General features: G+C 43.2%; 2 protein-coding genes across 6 annotated transcripts in view; one reads left to right on the top strand and one right to left on the bottom strand.

Moving 5' to 3' along the window:
- Positions 1-14,604, bottom strand: part of GPALPP1 (GPALPP motifs containing 1) — a 37,879-nt gene extending 23,275 nt beyond the window's left edge. Inside the window, exons 1-3 of one of the 5 annotated variants that reach the window (XM_084617739.1) lie at positions 14,467-14,604; positions 9,495-9,633; positions 7,513-7,605 (exon numbers count right to left, since the gene is read on the bottom strand). In XM_084617739.1, the coding sequence (XP_084473865.1) occupies positions 7,513-7,605; positions 9,495-9,633; positions 14,467-14,484 (250 nt within the window). In that variant the 5' untranslated portion in view covers positions 14,485-14,604. Of the gene's footprint in view, positions 1-7,512; positions 7,606-8,215; positions 8,325-9,494; positions 9,634-14,466 lie in introns of those variants that run through there. The other 4 variants (XM_084617737.1, XM_084617740.1, XM_084617738.1 and 1 more) reach the window with 4 other exon arrangements.
- A 58-nt stretch (positions 14,605-14,662) lies between these two features.
- The window catches only part of NUFIP1 (nuclear FMR1 interacting protein 1), a gene marked incomplete at its 5' end in the record, with an annotated part of 30,993 nt that continues 20,563 nt past the window's right edge, over positions 14,663-25,092 (top strand). Inside the window, 5 exons of the mRNA XM_084617736.1 lie at positions 14,663-15,044; positions 15,888-15,976; positions 16,543-16,647; positions 17,684-17,746; positions 18,096-18,172. Of these exons, the coding sequence (XP_084473862.1) occupies positions 14,663-15,044; positions 15,888-15,976; positions 16,543-16,647; positions 17,684-17,746; positions 18,096-18,172 (716 nt within the window). The remainder of the gene's footprint in view (positions 15,045-15,887; positions 15,977-16,542; positions 16,648-17,683; positions 17,747-18,095; positions 18,173-25,092) is intronic.

Raw genomic sequence — 25,092 nt, forward strand, 5'->3', positions numbered from 1 at the left:
CCCCCCCGCCCCCTCCCACTTCCCATCCCCTGACTGTCCCCCTCAGAACTCCCTGGCTCCTTGTCCCGGGACCCCCGCCCCTAACCGTCCCCCCGCTCCAGGACCCCACCCCCTATCAAACCCCCCCTGTCCCCTGACTGCCCCGACCTCTATCCACACCTCTACCCCCGACAGGCCCTCTCAACCCATCCAGCCCCCCCCACTCCTTGTCCCCTGACTGCCCCCTCCTGAGACCCCACCCCCTATCCACCCCCCCGCTCCCTGTCTCCTGACCGCCCCCCCCCCGAACCTCCGTCCCCTGACTGCCCCGCAGGACCTCCTGCCCCTTATTCAACCCCCCCCACCCCCTTACCATGCCGCAGCGGCAGGACAGGCTTATTGGAAAGCCTGGGAGGTGGCTGCGGGAGAGGGGGGACAGTGTGGGAAGGGAGGGGAGCTCAAGGGCCGGGCAAGCCACTCCCGCGGGCCGGTCCCACAGGCCTGATGTGGCCCATGGGACCATCTCTGCGTTAGACCCTCAACATGTTAGTAAGAGCCAGCCAGCCAAGCACCTGAGAGAAAATGCTCAGTGACACTTCAGAGTCCTGGCCCCCCACACCCAATGTCCCATCTCCAGTTTTGGCCATTCCTGATGCTTCAAAGGAGATTTAAAAAAACAAAACAAAAAAAAAAAAACACAACCCAGAAGACACTGGGGGGAAAAATAATACCTTCCTAACTCCTGCAGATGGCTGGCTGAAACCCTAAACATAAGATTTTAGGAACAGAGGAAATGAGCCCCAGTGCCATTGAATTATGCTTTTATTAAATCTGGTATAATCTAATCAATCAAGCCTTGCAGCAGTGATGCTATTGCCAAGACTTCAAGCAAAACAAACAAAATCGTACCAGACCTATAGTCAGAGGATTACACCTACTAACAAAAAGGAGATAGAACAAGGGGCGTATGTGTAAACAGGGGGCACCTGCAAGGTTCAGGGGCAATCCTCCCCCGAGAAGCCAGCCTGCTGTAGCAGGAGTGCTAGGAGGGGAAGGGTGCCGATAATTCTACTAAAAGAAAAGGAGTACTTGTGGCACCTTAGAGACTAACCAATTTATTTGAGCATAAGCTTTCATGAGCTACAGCTCACTTCATCGGATGCATACCGTGGAAACTGCAGCAGACTTTATATACACACAGAGAATATGAAACAATACCTCCTCCCACCCCACTGTCCTGCTGGTAATAGCTTATCTAAAGTGATCATCAGGTTGGGCCATTTCCAGCACAAATCCAGGTTTTCTCACCCTCCAGGTGCCACAAGTACTCCTTTTCTTTTTGCGAATACAGACTAACACGGCTGTTACTCTGAAACCGATAATTCTACTGTGGCACTGCCCTTAGCTAGAGAGCTCCATCTTTCATTGCAGCCTCCGGCTTACAAGTGTCTGCTAAATGTGAAGCTCCACCCCCATCTAGCTGCTGGAAGAGAGAAGCAGCTTTTTGGCTTCTCTTCTGCTTTCTCACGACTAAGGCAGTATCCACACAGGAAGGCTTTTTGGTATAACCGAAGTGTGAATTTAAAACAAACACATTTATACTGGCGGTACCCCTTATTTTGGCGGAAGAGTGCCTTTCTTGGTTTAGCTTACGTTGCTTGGGGAGGGGTGTCCGCCAAACAAGAGGAAGCTACTCTGCCTACGACACTGTAGCCGGAGTGTGATTGTGAGTGCGGGTAGACAGACCTGTGCTAGCTCCGGCAGATCTAGCACACTAAGTCACGGGGATGTTGCCACACTGACAGCGGCTTGGGCTAGCTGCCTGAGTCCAAGCCTGCCGAAGCCCTTAGTCCAAGCTTGGGTGGTTAGCCCTAGCTGCTGCCCATGCTGCAGTGTCCGCTCTGCAATTTTTAGCACGCTAGCTGAGGCAGAGTTAGCATGAGTCTGTCTACCCGTGCTGAGAATCACACCCCAGCTGCAGTGCAGATGTTCCCTCATAGTCCAGAGTAGGGTATCTATGCTGGGGGTTATACCTGTATAACCCATAAAACTTCCCCATGTCGACAAAGCCAGAGAGAGGGGCAGGCCTCCGCTACTCTACCCCCTCCCACCTTGTAGGCTGTTCCAAGGAGTGGGTAGGAAAATGGTTTTCAATATTCTACACGTCCCACAGCCTCCATTTCTGTGGTGTCTTCTGTATGAAGAACTCTGCTGCTGCTGCTCAGGGCTTTCCTCAGCAGCATGGAGCGGACATGATTTTTGACAGCTTCCTGGCTGCCCAGATCATCTCGAACAGCAAGTGCGAATCTGAGTGAAATCTTGTTAATATGCTCTTCTGTTTGGCACAGCTTTGCTGTTTTTCTACAGACTCAGGCAGAAAACAGGGCTGCTGTTTACTTTTTGCACATATGCAGAAGATTATTTTTAGAAATATAAGGGCAGGAAACAATATTTTTTAAAATGAAATTTTAAGTTATGCAAAAAAATCGATGCATCGAGGACCCCCTACTTGCCTGAGAGTTTCCGCATTAGTCACTGGATTTTTCAAGCCATAGCTATTATTATGGTTGAAAATGCACTCTCTTTTCCAATCCTATTTTTCTGAGGCTTAATTTCTTCAAAATTTGTACATTTGGGGCTAAAACGTCTTATGTTTGTTTTCAACTCTGATTTTAATTTTTTTCCGAAAATATTCACAAATTGAATTTTCATATTATAATTTCGTTAGAGAGGGATATTCTTTTCAAAACTAAAGAAAATGGTTCATTTATATTTTGTACTTGACTAACTCAAAAAAGGTGTTTTAAAAGCTGAAAATTGTCATATATACAGTGCTCAATTAAGAATATATGCTTTGACAAATTTGAAAGATGTGTCTGAGAAATAAAGATGTTCAAAAGGAGTGGGGGATATATTATACAAGGCATAAACAGTACATCCACACACACTTATGAGCCAATCATACATTGGGATATCCATGCACTGAAATCAACATGCATCATTTTGTTTCAGTAATTATGGACTAGATTGAGCAGATTGTAATCTGACCAGAATAAGGGGCACTGTGTTGTTTTGTTGCCCCTGGAACAGCCCAGGAGGGAGACTGCAACTAGGCATCACAATCTCCTTCCCACTCTCCCCACTGATTTGGTGAGGGAGTAAATGGCATCAGATCTATACCAGTCACATCATGTGCTCCCCAATGTGCCAGCATAGTTACCCTGCCAGTGCACTGGGGAGCGGTAGAAGAGAGACAAGGCTCTGCCTGGTCCATGCCCTTTTCACACATTTGCTCAAAAAGGGGAGATGGTAGCTCTGCAAAGTCTGTTTCTCTCAAGGTGCAAGGGGATCCCTTTAATGCCCCTTTGCTCCCTTGTGCCAGCACACAGGATGGGGCACAATCTGGCCCCATATGTTCAGTTAATGCACATTAGCCCTAACTGTGCTTTGTTTAATTTGACCATTTAGAAGCAAGTCACTAAAGAAAAAAAAAATCTGGGAGGGGAGGGGACTAAAAGACTTTAAGACACTCTTAATACAGTATATTCTCCTTAATAGCAATCCTGATACTAGCAACTTTTGGTTACTGGCAAGATTTTGCTGGTAATCGATCCTATTCCATTAACATCAATGTAAATGGAATTTGGAGATTGGCAACAGCATGCTGCTTATTAGGAATCTTTCTTTTTTTTTAAAAGAACAACTGCACATAGGTTTGCGGGCTGCAGTCGGGGAAGGAACCGCTGGGATGTGCTGTGTACACCCTGCACACAGGCTTGCATGTGCTTCCCCTGGCTGCAAGCCTGGATAACTGTCTGTGGCAGGTGCTCAGTCCATCCCAGTACTTCCTTCTGGGACAGCTGCCTGGCAAATCAGCCTGTTCACATGGACCACACAGGAGGTAAGTGGCTGTGGACTGGCACGTGAGGATGTGGTCAGGGGAACAGTGGAGAGGGGAAATGCAGCACAGATGTCGGAGCTGCATGGTACTGCTCCCTGAACTCTCCAGGCTGTGCCCTGCTGGGGGTATGCACTGTTGAAGGAAGGAAGTGCTGGGACATACTGAGCCCCAACCTTTGGAGAGTTCAGGGAGAGGTATGGTGCAGCCCCAATGGTCACCAGCATCTCTGATCCCCAGAGAAAGCCCCAGCATCCAGACTGCAGCTTCCATCCCTGCTGCTGCCCTGCCTGTAGCCAGGCTTACAGGACTGCGGCCAGGAAAGGCATGTCCAAGCACTTCTTTCCCTGGGTGCTACCTCAGAAACCTGCCTTTCACTTATTAGCAACTGACAGTAATACAGTACCAACTTTTTGCTGGCAACCAAGGGATTGCTAGTAAGCGGAATCTACTTTATGTCAGAAAGTAGAAGTGAAAAGTGCACAGTTCATTGCTCTTTAGTGCACCTTTAAATGGCTGCCTTTCCCCCTCTGGGCCCAATCCTGCTAGCCATGTTCACATGAGTAGTCCCGTCGACATCAAGAGGACTAACTGAGACTAACTGTGTAAAGCTTTCAGGAGCAGACCCTTTGGCTGTTTTATTAGAGATTCTATTTTTATATGGCTGAAAGAATGTCTCTTGTCCAATGAAACATGTTTTCAGTATTATTTGTGCTGTGGTAGTACCCAGGACCCCACCGTGCAGGGTGCTGGTTCGCATTTACTTGCATTTATACAATAATAACCGGGAGAAGAAGGGTAACAGTCACATAGAGTTGTTATTGATGTGCACAACTAGATGGTCCCAAATAATCTAAAGAGAAAAAAAAAAACAAATAAATAATAAAATCAGCTTTCCCCAGCTGCTGTCCCACCTAGCCATTGTTTGGCTGACTTCCTTTATGTGTGACAGCAGAAATCGTTCCTTGAGGAGGGATTTGAAGGATGAGAGGGTAATGGTCTTTATAATGAAAGCAAGCGCTGAGGTACCATATGTTACCCTGAAATAATTATACCAGCTATTTATACTACTTTTAACTACACATTTGGAGACAGTTTTATTGCATTAAAGATGTGGAAGCTCTGGTATAACTTCGCCTGCCAGACACTCACCAAGCTGCTGTTTTGAGTCCATGTGCTTTTAAGCTTCCTGAGTCTAAGCAGAGTCCAGGCACTGCCTTTGGATCACTGGCCACATTCTGGATGTGCAGATCTTCCAGCTTACACTACCGCCTGAAAGTTCAACTGCCTACACCCTATGTTTTGTGCTAGCTCCCCCAGGTTCTCCAGTATCTTAAGCATAGCCTTTCCCAGAGTGCCAACTTTGAGGGAAATCTAGTTTACATTCACCTCTCTAGGGATACGATAGTTGAAACACACAATGCACAGGCTTTGAAAAAGTTCTCAAACTAGTCACTCTTTACTACAGACAGCACAAAACAATACAACATCTGCACATCATCCCTGCCTCAGTTTCCTCACCTCTCTTGAGCATTCTTTGGGATTTGGCTCAGTATTTGTTTCTGGAGTTTGGGATCCTTCCTCTCTCCCTGCTCTCCTGCACATGGCTTCTCCTTTGGAACATGGAATCTCTCTGATCTCTTCTCCCTCTCTTTCCTCCAGCCAGCCTCCGTTGACTTTGGCTGGTTCTACAGTCAAAGGCCCCCTTTGCTACAAAAACAAGTTCTGTTTGTTCCCCTTTCCTGCCCAAGCTTCTCCTTGTGTCTGACTCCCTCTGAGTATTTAAAGGTATTACCACCTGGTTTCTTTGGTTTCCTGTTAAGGGATTTTTCCACTCTTCAAACCTTCTTCCCTTCACACAACCTAGGCAGAATTAGTTCTCACAGCTCAGACATGGTCAGGTGCCACAGGTCTCAAAGCCAGGCCTGCAGGGCTGTTGAGCAGCAGCCTTATCTTCTGTGCCATTGAGCTAGAAGGGCAGACAACAGAACTGCTGCTAATACCTCATCACAGAAGCTACACCCACTGACTCACCATGGCCAGATGGCTAACAGCCGATTGGACACCACCGGGTACAAGACTTCCTGTCCCATTCCTTGTCTGAGCAACTAGTCATTAGGCCTGTTGATGCGCAGACCACTGACACCAGGTCCCTGCTTCCTCACCTGGTTCCTGCTATCTACCATGCCTTGTTCCTGTTGCCTGCTTCCTTGCCCTGACCCAGTTGCAGACTCTGATTTTGACCCTTGGCGTGGCTTCTGACCTCTGGTGTGATCACAACCATGTCTCTGCTGCTAGCTCCAACCACTAGGTCACACAGCTCAGGTTTTGGGATCTGCCAAGCACCATCCTTAACATACCCATTGCTCAGCCAGAGTTCAGTTGTTAAAGTTAATGATTTATTTTATCTGTTCTGTAATTTCTTCCAGACGGGTGTGTTTATGAGAGTGAGAGAGATGTCATGGACCCTGGCAGCCCATGGTAGACCTACTTCACGTTGCAGTACTCAATGATACAATATCATAAAATTAACCAAAATTTATACATTGTACACAGAGAGTTTCCCCAAATCATCTCAACAGATTTAAACCTGGAGGAGAGACAGTCATATTTCTTAATATATAGAAATTCTCTCTCAATAAAAGTTCTCAGATTTGAGAGACACTTTCAACTACGGAATTTCTTGCAGACAGTAATGCTACAACCAGAACTGTTCAGCAACAGACTGGCTCATCTTCCTAACAATGACATTATTTCTGACAGGTAAATATTGGATCATTTTATCTACTAACTCTTTATAGCACTGAGGAAGCAAACAGCACGGATGTCAAAAGCAAATCTGCAAGGAAGTTTCTGCTGAACACTTTATCTAACAACATTCTCTTGAAAGTAGTGATTTCTGTACAGAATATCATTTTGGATTACACTGGAAAGAGCTGAGATTGATGTGAAGATTAGGAGGCTGTCAGATACAGTTAAATTCTGAAAGGAAAATTAACAACTATCTTTCTCCAATAGGTATTTTATAATTGTGTGTGGTTGAATGGGCTTAGTTTCTGACAAAGAGGCTATTATCAATGCTGATTTAGTAAAATATGATTTTAACAAACATACACCATTCAGCATTGTTTACATGAAGAAAACTAATGATCCCAATGTATTAACAAAACAACCATTGCAATAATATAACCGTATTATATGACATAGGAACAAATTAACACCTCAGTCCTGCAATGAGTTCCATGCAGGTGGGCCCCTGCACCTGAGGAGTTCATAGAGTTTGGGCCTAATACCTATAAAATCTTCAAAAAAAATATATTGAATAAAACCACAAGCGTACACCATACAACAGTTTGCCTGACTAACATGCATAGCATACTCTTTTTGAGCTTTATCTTAGAAGGTGGGAGAAATTTGATATTCAAAATATGATTAGACAGTTCATATACAATTTTCCTCTTCTCTCGGACTTTCCAGAGGGTACATGGGGAATTTTGTACTCAAATTACAAAGGAATTCTAATCACATAAATCTTAAGTGTAACTAAGGTGTTCACTGATAGAGCCACAAAATATTTTATTGAAAATAATTATGTTTTAACAAGAGGAGCCTGAACACTATTCCGCTTTAATTACCTCTCTGGGGAATCATCCTGCTTTTTAAACCCAGGAGGAAGAGCAGGTCCAAAAAAGCCATCATCGTCATCTTCCCGAGCTCTTTTCTGTTTTCTACAAATACAGTGATTGAGCTTAATAATTACTCTGACATAGATGGCAATTATCTATACTTCAAAGGAAAAAAAATAAAATGATTTCCAAAAGTCTTACATTATGTACTATCTTGCTGTTACCATGGAAACACAGCATAAGACTCTGAAAATTTGGAGCAATTAAATATTTGTTAGCATAAACCTCATTCTTACACTACAGTGACATTTTAAAAAAAAAATGTTATTGGTGTGCAGAAAGAGAAAATCAAATAGTAAAACACGGTAATGCTGTTTTGCATGCATAAAGTAGTTTTAACACCAGCATATTTCTTGCTACATTTTTACCATCATTCTATACATTTTGACTAGTACTTTTCCAAATCGAATTTTAGATCGAACAATCAGTAAATAAAACCCTGGGGGGAAAGTGGGGAGTATTTACAGTAACGAGCATTACATGGAAATCGTATAATGCCCTCTAAGACTCCAATCCTGCAAACACTTACATGTTCTTAAACTTTGCACATTTGACTAGTCCCATTAAATTTGAGTATGTGCAGTTTGCTGAGATTTGCTATTAAAAAAACCCAACATTTCCACCCTTCAAATCAAAATAATCATATACCCACACTTGTTTAGAGCTTGATCACGCACAGGAATATTTACGCTGATGTCAATGGGAGTCAGACTGGTCCCTATATACAATATTATGATGACAGGCATGTTACAAATATTTAAGTTAAATAGGTAATAGCCTAAAAAGGAGATAAAAATGCGTAAGATAAACAGACAGAGTTAACATGAACACTGTATCTAGGAGCCCAAACCAGTTCCCACTGAAGTCAATAGAAAGACTCCTATTAACTTGTCAGAGAATCAGAGTTGGATCAGGCCTACTGGGAGTTGAAAATTGTTCACTAAGTCATTGGTAAGCTAATTTTCCCTGTGATCATCCATGTGATCTATAACTTTGATGTTATGACAATCTGAGCATTCTTACCATATACCTGTTCCTAAAACAGATGCAGTATCTCCCATTAGTATGTTTATATTCATGTAGAGTCAAAGGCCACATTTTTCAAGACCTTATGCCTAAAGTTAGAAGAGGCTTAATTTTCAAAGATGCTAAGCACCTCTAGCTATTAACGTCAATGAGATTTGTGGGTGCTTAGAACTTCCGAAAATTGAGCCACTTCTATTTAAGTTCCTAAATGTGGATATAGGAGTCTAAGTTTAGGTATACAAGGTTTGAAAATTTTGGCCTTTTTCTTTTTTTAACCTCAAAATTTCATTTCTACCTCCAATACGCTTCTTAATATACATTTATATTAGGAAACACTAATTTCAAAATTGACAGTCCACTCAAAGTCTACTATAGATGCCATTGCTTATTGCTAGCAAAGATATAGTTTACCAAAATACACTTCCATGAACAGGCCCATCACAGCAACTTTAATATTAGTTATACTAACAAGCTGCTTATTACTTTCTACAGGGCAACTTGCTGTACTTTGGAAACAGAATTCACTCAGTATTAAGTTTTCAGATTTCTAATAAAGTGCCCACCATCCACATCTGTTGTGTATACACACAAATTAAAAGTACAATCTAAAGGTTAAGTGACACGTCAACCTAGATACAAAATTAAAGTGAAATGAACAATTTAGATTGCACTGAACAAGCCAGTCACAGTCTAAGGAGACACACAGATTAGGTAGCCACTATCACCCTGGAAAGGATGAGGGGACAACGTTAGCAGCCTTTATTTTCATGTCTGCTTTTTTTAGTTGCATAATATAGCCTCTTTCTGATTCTGCATCTGGCTAATTCAGTCAACTCATTGTATGAAGTGGTCCAATTTCTGCTTATTTTACCAGTGTAAATTACATGAATGACACACAGACTGACTTGGGTACTGGATCAGTGTCCTGCTCCTCTTCAGAATCTCTATTTGCTTCTCTGAGCAGAGGAGGAGACTTGGGGCCTTCATCACGGTCATGCACTTCTGAGCTTTTTTTGTAGCCAGGAGGCAATACTGGACCTGCAACTAAACATGAAGATTTAGTGTGGATATTTTAATAAACACTTTAAATGAATATTACCACTTTTGGTATCATCAAAATGCATACTTCGCTGGATTTAACTTTATTCAAAACAGTCCTGTCTCTACATAAGAGTTAACAATGATTTAACAAAGGTCCTGACACAGCCGAGCACGTAAGAACAAGCTTTAATAATTTGCTGAATAAAGATGGATTTCTTTGTTGAATTAGGGCCTAAATGAATAATTGATATCACAGGACTGAATGGCTCTGACACTACTGGACTTTTTATAATTTCACAGTGCATTCTGAGGCATAAACTCCACAGGGCCTTTTGAAATTTCAAACACTGATTTTAAAGCAGACAAGAAGGGAAACTTATTTGTCTGGGAAGAGGTACAGTGAACTTTTACTGCAGCCAAAGAATTAGAACAAAAAAAGATCAGGTACAATGAAGTGAAATAAATGAAGGCTGAGAGAAAATGACATCTACAGTTAAAGAGCTGTGACCTTTTAAATTATGCAAAATAAACCAGATCCATCTAGAAGCTCAACTTTTAATTGGTTTCAGAGTAGCAGCTGTGTTAGTCTGTATCTGCAAAAAGAAAAGGAGTATTCGTGGCATCTTAGAGATTAACAAATTTATTTGAGCATAAGCTTTCGTGAGCTACAGCTCGCTTCATTGGATGCATGCAGTGGAAAATACAGTGGGGAGATTTTATATACACAGAGAACATGAAACAATGGGTGCTACCATACACACTGTAATGAGAGTAATCAGGTAAGGTGAAAGATTACCAGCAGGAGAAAAAAAAGAAACCACCTTTTGTAGTGATAATCATAGTGGGCCATTTCCAGCAGTTGACAAGAATGTGTGAGAAACAGTAGAGGGGAAAAATATGCCATGTTTATTCCCCCCCACACTGTTCCTCACACGTTCTTGTCAACTGCTGGAAATGGCTCACCTTGATTGTCACTACAAAAGTTTTTTTTTTCTCGTCTCCTGCTGGTAATAGCTCACCTTACCTGATCACTCTGGTTACAGTGTGTATGGTAACATCCATTGTTTCATGTTCTCTGTGTATATAAAATCTTCCCACTGTATTTTCCACTGCATGCATCCGATGAAGTGAGCTGTAGCTCACGAAAGCTTATGCTCCAATAAATTTGTTGGTCTCTTAGGTTCAACTTTTATTAGGTAAGTCTTAGACAAGGATGAGAAAGATTAAAGGGGACATTACACAACTCATCATTTCTTCACATAACTAAAACACAAAACAAGAACAACATACAATTTACAGGTTTCAGGGTAACAGCCGTGTTAGTCTGTATTCGCAAAAAGAAAAGGAGTACTTGTGGCACCTTAGAGACTGGTTAGTCTCTAAGGTGCCACAAGTACTTCTTTTCTTTATACAATTTACAAAGCAACCACTGATCTGCCTCTCATCTCAGCTTCTTGTTTGCATGGAAATGAAATGAACCAAGACAACAGATCCATGAGTCCACTTCAATACCAGATATTTCTGGTCAGAGTTGTGCATCCCCTCCACCGTCCAAAAAAATTATAAGACGTGATTATGGAAGACACGGGAAAGAGGCCAAGGATTAATAAGCAACATATTATACCGACTACTGTCAATATGTTATCCATTTTGGTTTGTTTGATCAGTGTAACTGAATGCATGGCCTATTTTTGATCAGTTATTTAAAAATATATATATTTAAGACCCTGAAAGCACCTATGCACATTCTCAACTTTACACAACTTAAATTCAGTGGCATTACACATGTATAAAGTTAAATTTATGTATAAATGTTTGCAGAATCAGAACCTAAACGAGTAAAGTATCCTACAGGTGTGACAGACAATAATAAATGGGGCTGCTAATGCTACCTATTATTAAGGTTGCCCCAAACTCCCCATTATAAGACCCTGTTTTCAGAGACTTAACACTTTACCAAATATTAACCATTTGGGCTTAAGTTTTCCATGCCTGGTGTCTGTCTCGGGCTGAAATATTTGGAAAATTTCAGCCAAAATGGTTCCGCATTTTCTAAGAACAGGGCTATGGAAAAATACATTGGCAGAATTTTTTAACATGGGCAAAACAATCTTTTCTTTTAACAGATCCTTTGAAGCAGGGAATTAAAATTGGGTGTGAATATGAACTTTGTGTCAAGTAAAAGAAACCTTACTTCTAGCATCTCTTAACTTTTGAATGCTTGATGTTGAAACCTTAATAGTGTCCTTTTAATGTAGTTGTTTAATGTAGTATGTTATATGCAAAAACAATAAGTAGGCATAAGGAAGCCAAAAGAATGGATTATTAAATATTTACTGACATACTGCCTTATGAAAATTACACATAACCAAACTGTGCATGTGAAGTAGCAATTCCATTTCATGAATGTTGACATTAATAAATGGTTGTCTTCACTCTTCTGATTTAAGGTATCAAATTAACCCTTTCTGATGGAATTACAAGATTGAAAGTGCACAATTTTGTATGTCATTTTCTCTAAAGAAGGTAGGTTACAGAGTAGCAGCTGTGTTAGTTTGTATCCATGAAAAGAAAAGGAGTACTTGTGGCACCTGAGAGACTAACAAATTTATTAGAGCTAAGCTTTCGTGAACTACAGCTCACTTCACTGGATACATATGATGAAGTGAGCTGTAGCTCACGAAAGCTTATGCTCTAATAAATTTGTTAGTCTCTCAGGTGCCGCAAGTACTCCTTTTCTTTCTAAAGAAGGTAGATGCTAAAAAAGAGGTCTAGAAATGAAAATGTCCCTGAGGAAAAGTGAAGGACAAGCTCACACATAAATTCAACTACCAAACAAGTGAAAAAAATACATATTTGAAGAGTTGTTCAGATCAGGTCAAAAGAAAAGAAACATCAAGTATTAGTCCAACAAGAGCAAGGCCCAGGAAGGAGCAGCTGGGAAGTAGTGGCAGCAGTGGCAGGTGTGGAATACTGACATCCTTATCCCCTAGCAAGTTGCACCAGTTCCTCCCATCAAATATCCTCCCATGTACCACAGATGGACCTTTAAACTAAGAATAAAGTAATATTGTTTAAAAATGGTTAACATAATCTGCCTCCGTATAATAACCTTTTAAGACCATTTTACACATGTTAAGTAACTATTTTAAAATTCCTCTAGAGAATCATCTCATAATACTGAATGAGGTTTAGCTTAAATCCATTTATTTGTGCTGCAGACAAATGTTTTACAGAATTTGTTTCAAAGCCACTTTAGATCTTTCTCAAGGGCATTCCAACAATAATACCAGCATCTTGACTGTTTGCCCAGAGGCTTCTTCAGAACTAGCACAATGTAGATCAGCATAAGCAGCATAAGATATATAAAGCGCTGTATTTTATATTTGTCCGGTGATTTTATGCATTGCAAAACACATTGGATGTGATTTTCAGAGGGGTAATGTGGGTGCTCAAATATGGTTGTAAGAATACTCATAGACAGAATGAATTAAGTTAAATTGTTTTCAGATACATAGTTAAATTTTGTGCTAAGACATAATTTTAGCATCCTCCCCAAAATAAATGAGTTTAAAATATAGTCCTTTGATAAGACAAATGCAGCAGTAAATAGTGAAGCATGACAGAGTAACCTACTCTAGGTGAACCAAACCCAAGGTATCTGTGATCTACCACAGATGACAAAATTCAGTTAAAGGACAAGTAAATGCTATGAAACCCTTAAATAGACAAAGTGTAAGGCCAGAAAAAAAGTCTAAAAAGTCAGTAGCATTAACAATACCTCCCCGGAAGAGAGAAAATAGTAAATTATATGGCAGCTCTGTGTGTGTAAAACAGCAGTTCTCAATCTGTGGGTCGGGACCACAAAGTGGGTCACGACCCCATTTTAATGGGGTCACCAGGGCTGGCTTAGACTTGCTGGGGCCTGGGGCCAAACCTCGAGCCCCACTGCCCAGGGTTGAAGCCCAACAGCTACAGTCCTGGGCAGTGGGGCTCAAGTTACAGGCACCTGCCTGGGGTTGAAGCCTTTGGGTTTCGGCTACCCACGCCCGCCTGGGGTCCAGGTGTCGGGCTTTGTCCTCCCCCCCCCGCCCAAGGCACCAGGGCTCAGGCGAGCTCAGTCCCTCCCCTCCTGGGGTCATGTAGTAATTTTTGTTGTCAGAAGGGGGTCATGGTGCAACGAAGTTTGAGAAACCCCCGATGTAAAATATCCTAGAACACAACTACAAGAAAACAGAGCGGTTGTGTGTGTTTATCTTTGACAGGCTACATGAAATCACCTGAAAACCGGGGTGCAGCACCAGGCAAGTTGCCATTGTGGCCCTCAGTGTCACAAAGGAAAAAAGAAATCACTTGCATTAGAGCTCACAGAAAACCAGCGGCTGTGAAACGCGCAGCTTGCCTCGGCCTTAGCTGCGGCAGGGCAGGAGCACCCAAGAGAGAGGGGTCACTTTGCCGCACAGCCGCGGTGTTCAACCGCTTTTCCATTGGCGGACCCCGAGAACGTTTCGAAGGGAGGAGCGGACCCCGCCGGCTGGAAACCACCGCAGGAAGCGCCACCCGGCCGGCCGGCCGGCGGGCGGGCAAACAGCCCCGTGCGGGGGTTTGCTAACGGGTCCCGCGGGGCGGCTCGGCCCCGGCCCGCGCAGGCGGGAGACGGGAGGGCGCGCTGATTCGGCCAGCACCGAGCGGCGCCGGGGCTACCCACAGCCCCCGGCTGGGACCGGGCTGAACCGCTCTGAGGAGCCCCCGCCCCACGGCTGTATTCCCGGGCCGCGCCCAGGTGCCGCTTAAACCCTGGCGCTGGGGCGGCCCGGCCCCCTAACGCGTCCTCACCCTGGCTGAAGTCCTCATCCGGGTCCGCCTCGGCACAGCGGGCAAAGCCCGGGGGCAGCGCCGGCCCCATCAGCTCTCGGGCCATAGCACAACAACAACGCCGCCGCCGCCGCCGCCGTGGGAGGCGCATGCGTATTGCGTAGCGACCCGTGCGGCCCAGACAAACCCGCCGGCGCACAGGCGGCTGACGGTCTCCATGGCCCTTCCGGCGCTGTGCGATGACGTTCCCCGGTCGTGTGGCCGGTGGAGTTCCGCACCCTGGCTTTGGGGCGGGGTGTTTACAGTAGTGCCGGAAGTGACGTATAATGCAGTGGCCGCCTGCGTCCCCCATGTGGAGGCAGCCGCCGCTGGCAGTGGCAGCACGGGAGGCCGGAGGCGTCTGTTCGGGCCTGACATGAATCCGTTCGCCTGGTACCCGCCGCCTCCCGTGTTCAGGCCACCTGTGTTCTGCCCGCCCCCGGGGCCCCCCGCCTGGGACCCCAGCTTCTGGGCGCCGCCGCCTGGGGATTATCCGCCGCCTGCCGCATGGTACCAGCCGTCACCGGCGTACGGCGAGCGGCCGACAGCCCCGCACCCAGGTAGGGGAGACCCCCGCGGGGGCAAGAGGGAGGGGCTTCTGCACCTGGGCCGGATATTCCCCCTCTCCCTGTTCTCCCAACGACCACCCCCCTCCGAGGGGCTCCTGCCTCGTTTCCCCCATATCCATCCTTCTGCAGGGGGTTTCTCCCCAGCTGCGTCTCGGGGGTGGGGGGTGCGGAGGAGTGGTCCTGGGTGCTGCAGCCCTGCTTCTCCCGTGCGCTTTGGCTTGCGGATCTGCTTAGGTGGTTGTTGCTTTCCTCCAGTGCTGGCTACTTCTTGCTTATGACTCAAAGAAGGGCGAGGTAGTTCCCACGCTCTTTCCCAGGCTTCCCAATCCTGAAACTTAAAACCAGGTTTTTGCCTTTTATTTGCCAAAGATTTGGTGATGCTGTAATATATCTCCAGGGAGGCTGTGTCCTTTTGGGGTTTGCCATGTTGATGATGTCATTGAAAAAACAAACCAAAACATTCCTGTGTTATCTGCACTTCAAAAAAAAATCTAAAATACTGATTTATTATTATTTAAAAGTGGTAGCACTGATTTTCAGGCAGTTTTTTAAAAGGATTGATAGAATAAGGGAGATCCTGAGAAGTCTCAACAATGACGTTTAGGACACCAAGGGATATAAGGTAACAAGTAGTGTAATAGTGTGATTACACAGATGAGGTAAGGAATATCAGATGGATCAAAAACTTCCATATTTCTGCTTTTCTTTAAAAGATTTTGATAAGGTTATTTCAGTTATTTAGAGTGCACTTTTTTCCCCAAATATAATATTGAAGAAAGTATTAAACAGCTACGTGTAATTTCATTTTTCTTGTAATTTTTTTTTTTATTGAAGGTGGAAATTGCCATTTTACCCAAGAATGGCAAGCTGAACAAACACCTGCATTTTTTAAACATTCTCCAGGTGGAAACTTCAAGCAAAAGGTACTTATTATAGCTATTATGTGGAGTTTAGTAACTCAGTTGTACTTCTGGGATACAGTACTCTTAATCCCACCACACCGGTTAGGGTTATGTTATAACATATGTTAACCATTATGTTATAAATGAGAGCATTCCATGATGAGACAAGTCTGCAAGTCCTGGATTCGTTCAAGGGAGGGATGCTCTAATCAACTTATTGAAATTGTACATTGTGCACATGATTCAATTGCTGAGACGTAGTAACCTTGCAACAGCCTTTATTTCTGGTGTTGAAGCCGCTTTGGCATTTTGGTTATGTTGGCAGTGGTGACACTTAGTAAAAAGATGTTACTTGTAAACTGAGCACATTTGAGTTGGAAACTGCAAGATATGGAACACAATAATTTGATCTTTTTAGTCATTTTTCTGTCTAGATTATGTATCAAATGTTTTGACTATTGAAACTCCAGCTAAAATAATTTAAATATCTTCCTGAAAGGATATTCCGGCATATTGGTTTCTATTTAAAAGAAAGTGTAACTTATTTTTTTGAAGAAATGAACATAACAGTGTCACTCTTTTAACAGAACAAAAGGAAAAAAGAACCAGTTTTCTCTCATTATTGTGATACTTGTGATCGTGGCTATAAAAACCAAGAAAAATATGATGAACACATTGCACAGCACACACAGGTTAGTTTAAATAGGCGGGAAAGTTATAAAACAGCTTATATTTACAATTTACAGCCATACCATTTTGGACTGTGGTTTCATAATCTAAGCAGGTGTTGGTCCTAGGCAGTGCTTGAATGGGAGATCACCAACAGAAAATCACATGCTACAGGAAGTGTTGGTAGGTGGCACTTTCTTTGGAGTCCTCTCCTTCACTGACTCCAAATAGTGCAAGGAGTCGCTGTGTTGCTACGGGTGTGCTTTTTTGATTTAAGATGTAAAATGGAGGCCCTAACTGAGTACAGAGGTTCTGCCTGTACTTATAGGCGTTGGGGTGCTGGTTATGTAGGTCTTTGATTCATAATGGTAAATGTAAAATTGGTAGTTAGTAGTTGAAATTATCCATGGTATATGAACTAGTCATACCATTTTGCGTGCATTACTGAAGTCTTTGGGGATGATGCTACTAGAGGGATTTGCCTTGTTTTGGACACTATAGGTATCTAGTACAGCATGAACCTAACAAATGTTGACAGTGTGCTTGTGCTGTTTGCATCCAATTTGAAATGCTGAAGGTCTTCTGCCCTAGAACTGGGCTGACTACAGTGTGTACAATTTAGGCAAGTCCTCTATGGTGGGGCTAAGACTAATTCTCGGATGCCGGCTGCCCCAATTCCTGCATGAAATGATGGAAGATCTTCACTGCTATAAACTGTTGAGTGCATTCTGAATCCTAAGATGTTATCCTAAATGAGTACTGGGGAGAATAGATATTTTAAAACGTAGTGAACATAATGTATTACTCTTACGCCACTTAGTAACTGAATGTCTCCTTTTTAAAATGTAATTCTTAATGCTGTAGTACTGGTACTTAGCCTTTTACATTTTCAAAACTCTGTGCGAGTAACCGAGACTATGCTGGCAGTTGTTGTTTTGTTTCACCATTCAAGAAAGTGATCTACTATGCAGTGTAGTTAAAAATAAGTGAGCTACATCTTGACTCTTTTTGTGCGTAATTTCATTCAAATAGTGTCAGAGTATTTTTCTTCTCTTTCAGTGTGCAGAAGATGGTTGCAGTTTCAGTGCACATGAGAAGTTGGTTCAAATTCACTGGAAGAATGTAGGTACCCCAAGCTGCTTCAAAAATTGAGTCCATGAAAATTGTAGAATTGATTATTAGCTTCTCCTCTGGCTGTCTTTATGCATTTTTATATTTCTTTAGAATGACAAAGTCCAGTCTCAGCCTTAAAAACTGACCCTCAGTCCCATGTTAAACATGAAAAGTATGTAAAAGACAACATAATAGAAATAACAATCACCATGTTTCATTTTTAGTCTTCTCATTTTCTATATGTTACAGCCAACTTCAGCAACGTCTGTGTTTTTTAAAGTTGCAGAGTTTCATGTAATTGCATAAAGGGAATATTCAGTCACATTTTGTAATGCTTCTGAAAACTTGTCCTCCATAGATGCATGCTCCTGGTGCTAGAAGAATACAATTAGATACTCCAGAGGAGATTGCTAAATGGAGAGAGGAAAGAAAAAGGTGAGTAAGCTTCAGAGACTGTAAGTTATAAGAGGCTTTCAATTCCAAAACTTCTCATCGCTCTCGTGCACTTTTCCCTTGGGGTTCCTAACCCTTAACTTAATTATTTCTTTAATGCTTTGGGGGGGAAAAGATTCAAACTCTCAAGTTACGCCAGCAAGAAAAATACTCAATCTTTAAGATGCATTATTTTGTCTTTAGATAACTCATACTGTTTTTACATGTCCTGTTTAAAGCTCAGATTCCTGAAATGGGGAATGTATGCTGGATGAAGTTGGAAATAGTTGGGTCTGAAATAATAAAGATGTGAACATCTGAATATGGTGTACTCACCACCGCTATAGTATACTTCATTGGGTGCAGACTTGCAGAAATTGACAAGTAATTTCTGTAGACTTTAAATTTCTACCTAACATTCTTTCTAACCTATATCTCTTGATTATCATACAGCAAGCTCTGCTAATTCATAAACAGGGGTGTGCGCAGACATTTAAATTTGACCACTTTTAGAGGGCCACGTTAAACACACACAAATGAAGCGTTCGTATGCTGTCCACCCTCTCCCTCCCCTGGCAATTTCTCTGGACACCTCTGGCAGGACGCCTCTGGTGGGGATGCCCAGCAGTGAGAAGGCAGCGGCTCCCCCTGGCAGCAGCACTCTGTGTCCCTGCAGCTGTGGGGTGGAGGAAGCAGCGGGGTGGCTAGCTGCAGGCTGAACTCCTCCTCTCCCCAGCCGTGCAGCTGCTGCTGCTTCTGCCCTGCTGCTGGAGTCCCTGCATTGCTGCCTGCTTTGCAGACCACCTGTTGAGGTGACTCGGGGGTGGAGGCAACAGGGAAGGAGAAGCAGTAGCTGCAGTGGGGGAGGGAGAAGGAGTTCAGCCGGCAGCCAGCCACCCTGCTACTTCCTTCACCGGGCTACAGGGACACATGGAGATTTGTGTGTGTGTGTGTGTGTGCCAGTGGATTTGGTGTAGGATGAAAGAGGTACCGTGGAACTGGGGAGATAAGGTGGGCACTGGGATTGAGTTACTGGGCTGGAAACCAGTGGGTAGGCTGGCCAGGGGGTGCAGGGAAACCCACTGCTCTGACCCTGTGCCTTCTGTTCTCCCACATGGCTCTCTAATTTCTCCTTCTGGAGACATACTAAGAATTGCCTGCACTCTGTCTTAGTAGACCTTGGCAGGTTTATTATCAGTTCAGGACTCACCCCTAGTGAATCAAAGGAGGTTTGCCAGATGGAGGAGATCTTCCCTTCTCTGTGGTAGATCTACAAGCTCTACTTGTCAGGATACTGCCTCCAAGCCTCCCTCTCTCACCATGTCTCAGTCATAACAGTAGCAAGGAGGGGACAGGGGGAGAGGGAGGCCCAGTGACAAGTTTGTCTGACAAAGAGGACTGTGTATTTGTGCTACAAAGGGAGCAATTTTTCTAGGAAAATCTATGGCCTGATAGACTTTGGCAGGTAAGATGATGTGAAGTCATGCTGGCAAGCTTTGAATTTTCTGAAAAGCTAGGGGTAAGGATGTTGGGGTGCGGGGGGGAAGCAGGAGGCAGGGACTCTTGCCAGAGACACAGGATAGCAGGGATTAGGTGCTAGGGAAGCAGGCTGGCCGCAGAGAGGAGCTAAGATGGGTAGTAGAGACAGCACTGGAGAATAGAAGTTCTTTACAAAGATGTAGAGCTCTTTTTGAAACAAAACAGTTACAGTGAAGAAGCTTGGTATTAAACTTTCCGAAATAACCTAATGTTGGGACCTGCAGCCTAATGCACTGGTGGGTGATAATTCAGATATGTCTACACAGCATTCTGGAGCAAGCAGGAGTGAGCCTTCCATCCCGGGTTGACAGACTAGCTGCATTGTTCTAGCTGTCTAAAAATAGCTGCATAGACAGCTCTCTGAAGCTCGGACCCTGAAGCCCAACCCACCCCCCAAACCCAGGTTTCAGCACCCAGCTCCAGCCCGAGTTGCAACTTCAAAGCTCTGTCTACACAGCTATTTGTAGAGTGCTAGCACTAGCCCAGGGCTAGGAGTCTTGCTCCCATGAGCTCCAAAATGCTGTGTAGACATACCCTTTAAGTTGTTGCCTCTTTGAGCGTGAGGAGGTCCAAAATAAGGTTATCTTCCTTTGTTTTTTACATAAAGTTAGAAAATTGACGTTTGTCCTCCTTAGTGAACTCATCTTGGGAACAATCCATGCAAGGTTTCCTGCTCATGTGAAGTATTTAAACCCCACGTTAAGTGGAAGAAGCAACATAACCTTATCTATGGAGCCACTATGGTGCCTCTATAAGGCTTGACTTTGTGCATTAATGACTTTTGTATGGAAATGTACAAGTGGTTTATCTTCAGTGTAGTCTTGATTATAATCCCGATATACATTTGTTGCAGGGAGTGTGAGTTAAGTCTTGCTTTGTAGCTGTCACCCAGAACACTTTGTCACATGCAGACAAAGTACATAGCAGGAAATAGATCAGGGGTGGCCAACCTGTGGCTTCGGAGCCGTGTGTGGCTCTTCAGAAGTTAATATGCGGCTCCTTGTAGAGGCACCGACTCCGGGGTTGGAGCTACAGGCATCAACTTTCCAATGTGCTGGGGGGTGCTCACTGCTCAACCCCTGGCTCTGCCACAGGCCCAGCCCCCACTCTGCCCCTTCCTGTCCCCTCCCCATAGCTTGCGTGCCCTCACTCCTGCCCCTCCCTGAGCCTCCTGCATACCACAAAACAGCTGATCAGGAGGTGCGGGGAGGGAGGGAGAGGTGCTGACTGGCCGGGCTGCGGGTGTGTGCAAGGTGCTGGGAGTGGGGTGGGGGAGCTGATGGGAGGGCTGCTGTCATATTACTATGGCTCTTTGGCAATGTACACTGGTAAATTCTAGCTCCTTCTCAGGCTCAGGTTGCCCGCCCCGCCGGGAAATACATGTTTTTGTCTTAAGAGCCCTCTTGTGGTGAAGTGCTAATAGAGTTCTGGGAAAAAAGGAAATCACCACTCCAGAGTAAAATTTTCCCACAATGATTATAGCAATTTTTAGCACAAACTGTGGAAACGTTCTGCTGCATCAACAACACTAGACCGTCAATTTTTCTATTACCAGTTCAGTTTTTTAATATTTTATTTGTCAAAATAACACAATATAATTATGCCAGTTACAATTATTTTGGTACTTTATTTCAAAATGTCTGTCAGCAAGTATATCTGTAGCAATACAGACCAAAAAAAAAAAAATTCTGGTAACGTTTTTTTTTGACAGATTCCTTACGAGGCATATTAATACAGAACTTTGTGTAATTCATTTAAATTATAATACAGAACTGTATTTCCTGCACCTGTCAGAAGCAGTGCAAAGGCTTGGGGGAGTCAGGGGTAACAGAGGAGCTGAGAGAGAGGGAAGGAGCCTAGGAGTGAACCTGGAGGGTGTTGGGTGGGAGGTTTTTGTTGGGAGGCAGGGGAGGATTGTTAATGTGTTGGGAAGCCTCCCGTCCCCTCATCCCCATGGGTTTCTGCAGCCCCAGGCTTAGCGCTGTCACCAGACATCCAGTCTGTCCCCCCACTAGCCATTCTGAATCCTAGTCTGTGACCCCCCACAGCAGCTCTGTGTGCCCTGCCCTGTCCTAACCCGGCTCAGCAGGCAGGATGCTGTGATGAACTCTTCTCCTGGGGGAATTCTGCAGCACTGCGCATAGAATTGTGTATTTTCCCCACATAAAAAACATTTTGCCTAATTGCTGCAGTTCTTTTGCTCCCCAGAGGCCACTGTAGTGCTAGAACAGCAGCTGGCCGTTCTGGCGCCACAGCGGCCTCTGGTGGGCAAAAGGCAGAACAGCACTGCTTGGCAAAATGTGTTTTGTGAGTGAAAATGATATTATGCGAGACAGATGAATTCTGCGCATCCACAGATGTGCAGAATTCCCCCAGGAGTAACAGTTAATGGGGAAAAAACAAGCTTAACTTTTGTCTAATAACTTTAATGACTATTAGCTGCTGTAGGTACCAAAGCTTCCTCTTTATCCTAAAGCAATTCAAAAGGATTTCTTGGCTCACTTCCATGTTACCTGGAATTTGGTGTTATAGCAAACTGCCTTTCTTTTTCAGCAAAGCTTCTAGAACCTTCCCCCCCCACCCCATTATTAATAAGTGTTGCAGAGTTCATTAAATAGAAATATCTTTAAATGTAACCTATGATATTTGTACCCCTTGACTAATTTTTGTGGCACTAGGATAGCACCAAATAAAAATCTAGTATTTTAGGATAGTTGAAAATTAATAGTGGGTTTTTCACATGCAACTCCTTTCATCACTTTGATTCAAAAAGTCTCCTTTTGGGGGAATATTTGTGGGCAAATTTCCAACTTGTGCTGATGTCAGTTCTGTTTGCTTGTACAGCAAGACTCCCATTTTGTTTGTAGTTATACTTCATCTTCTGTAACGTTGTCCTTGGGAAGGTCAGATAGCAAAGCACAAGGTGTTAACACCCATGGCAAGAAGTACATTGAAACATTCATTTATGTAATGGGATTTAAGCTGTTCATACATGAAGACATGGCTACTGTTTGGCCTACATTAAAAATGCAGTTTTTTTGTTTGTTTGTTTTGGATTTCATTACAAAATACTTCGTAGCACAGGAGATGCATTTTGTACATCAGACTAAGTACCTCTACATCAGAAATTAAAGACTGTTTAATTTTCAGTAAAAACAGGAAGTTAACTTACAAGGTTCTATCTTGCTGATGACCGAAGCATGACTAACAGAATGCCCAAGTAAATATTTAATGTTTTTAAATAATACAGTAGAATTTTACTCATCTGAACCTTAGATTTGGTTTTGAAACTGGTCATCCTGAGAACCAACTTTAAGGTCTTCGTACATTGAAGTAGTGACTGCTGAGTTTGTCCTGTTTCGGGAGAAGACTACAGTGGTGTACTCAGTAGGTGGTGATCTCCTTAGAGCTTCTGTGGTGGTTTTTTTTTTTTTTTTTTTAAAGTTATAGCAGTGATATTACTTTATTGTATTCCCTCAGAATGAGGGCTTCTCCTTTCCAGCTTCTGACGTTGGAGAAGGAAGTGTAGCAGTTAGTCTTTCAGGATATAAACCATTTGAGGCAGTGACTGTCACTATGTTTGTAGAATGCTAGGCATAATGGGGCCCTTACTGGTTGCCTTATAAGTGCTATTGCAGCATTAATGTTCTTTTTTCTCTTGTGCTTTACCTTTCAAAAAACAAGTTAAAATAGATTTTTAATGAAGTAGTAATTAATAAATTCTGTGAAAGGAATATTAAGGCTCATGTTTTAGAGATTGGCTTAATCTCTTACTATTAGAGATTAGGATGAGATTTAACGTGGTGGTGGGGGGTGTGGGCAGATTATCACACCTCTGCCTCCTGCTTAGTGCTTACACTTTTTTCTTTGAAGCATCTGGTGCTGGCCACTGGAGATGGCATACTGGTCTAGATAGACCTCAGGTTTGATCTTGTATGGCACTTTCTGTGTTTCTAAACAGCCCTCAGGTAAAGCCAAACACCTGTTGCATGGCCCTCAATTTGCATGGTTTAGCTGGCTGTCTAGTCACTGGAAAAGTTCTAGGTTTATGTGCGTATAAACATTCTGTACTAGACACTAACAGATGAGGGAAATAATATGAGCTGGATTGAATTAAGGGCACTGGCAAATTTATAGGTACCCTGCAAAAACTATTCACTTTTTATAAAGTAAAACTGTATGATTTCCTTGTTGAATCTGAGTCAACTATAAAGGTGTCTACAGTTAATTCTAAGTAAACTTTTACTGGTGAAATCTTTTATACCTGAATTGTGTAAGGACTCAAATTTTTCTACTCAGTATGTGTGTGCAGATACTCTTAATGTCATATTGCAAATAAGTTACTGCGGAAACTTTGTATAAAATTGCCAGAGAAAAATACTTGGAAATGGGCTCGTTGCTGAGCTATAATGAATAGGAATAGTAACTAGGAACTTGTTCTAAAACATGTCCACTAGGTGGTGTAGTTCTGTGGTTTATTTCAGTGCTTTCATTGCCGTGTGGGCATCTTATTTATAATTAATAGGTGCAACAAAATGACTACGTGTGTGGTTTCTGATACTCTTTTTATAAAACCCTGAAAAACTGTAGCTTTTGTGAAGCAGTAATTGGGCCTCCAGTAAAGTAACAATTTAGAACTGAAGTTGTGCTGTTGAGTCACAGTAAACAGTGCATTGTAATGAAAAGGGAGCACCAGAGAGAATCTGAGCTGTTAAGCAGTTTGGGATTGTGATATTAGAAAAACAATTTTTTTCTTTCTGAAAGTTCCTGTGGTTATTCAGGAGGGATTTTTTTTAAGGTAATCATTTGGTGAGCTCATAAATAGAGAACAGTGTGTTCATTTCTATGCTAAGACTCTAAGGGCTCTTTTTAATTCCTCTTCTGTTGCTGGTTTTTTCAACTATGAATTGTTACTTTGCAGGATCAGAATATTTATTTTTTATATTCGTTGCTCCATCTTCCAAGAATGTGTGTCCTACTAAAACCTATTAGTGAGTCTGCACCTACACCAAGGATGCAAACCCACCTGTAATAGGAAAACTGATACTTTTCTCTCTTCTTAGTCTGCCTAAACAGAACTTTTTTAATCTAGGAAATGTCACTTTAACTGTGGTGGTGACTATGGACTTGCTGTTCCATTGAAAGTCCTGAGGCTGTTTGGGTAGTCTCCGGGTCTGGTAAGCACCTCCTCAGCCTCAGAAACCTAAAGTTAGGCAGGTGTGGTGAGGTGCTTTTTGGGGCCTCTGTGCTCACAGACAATGCAGGCAACCAGTAGAGGGCTCTGATGTCAACTTTATTGATAAAGCTAGTAAATCTCATTTGTGTATTTCCCTCCAGCATGTGGAAAAGTCTCTTGACTTGTTGTTTTGGCAGTTGTATGCAGG

The sequence above is a fragment of the Lepidochelys olivacea genome, assembly GCF_965140295.1.
Source record: "Lepidochelys olivacea isolate rLepOli2 genome assembly, chromosome: 1".
Classification (NCBI taxonomy): domain Eukaryota; kingdom Metazoa; phylum Chordata; order Testudines; family Cheloniidae; genus Lepidochelys; species Lepidochelys olivacea.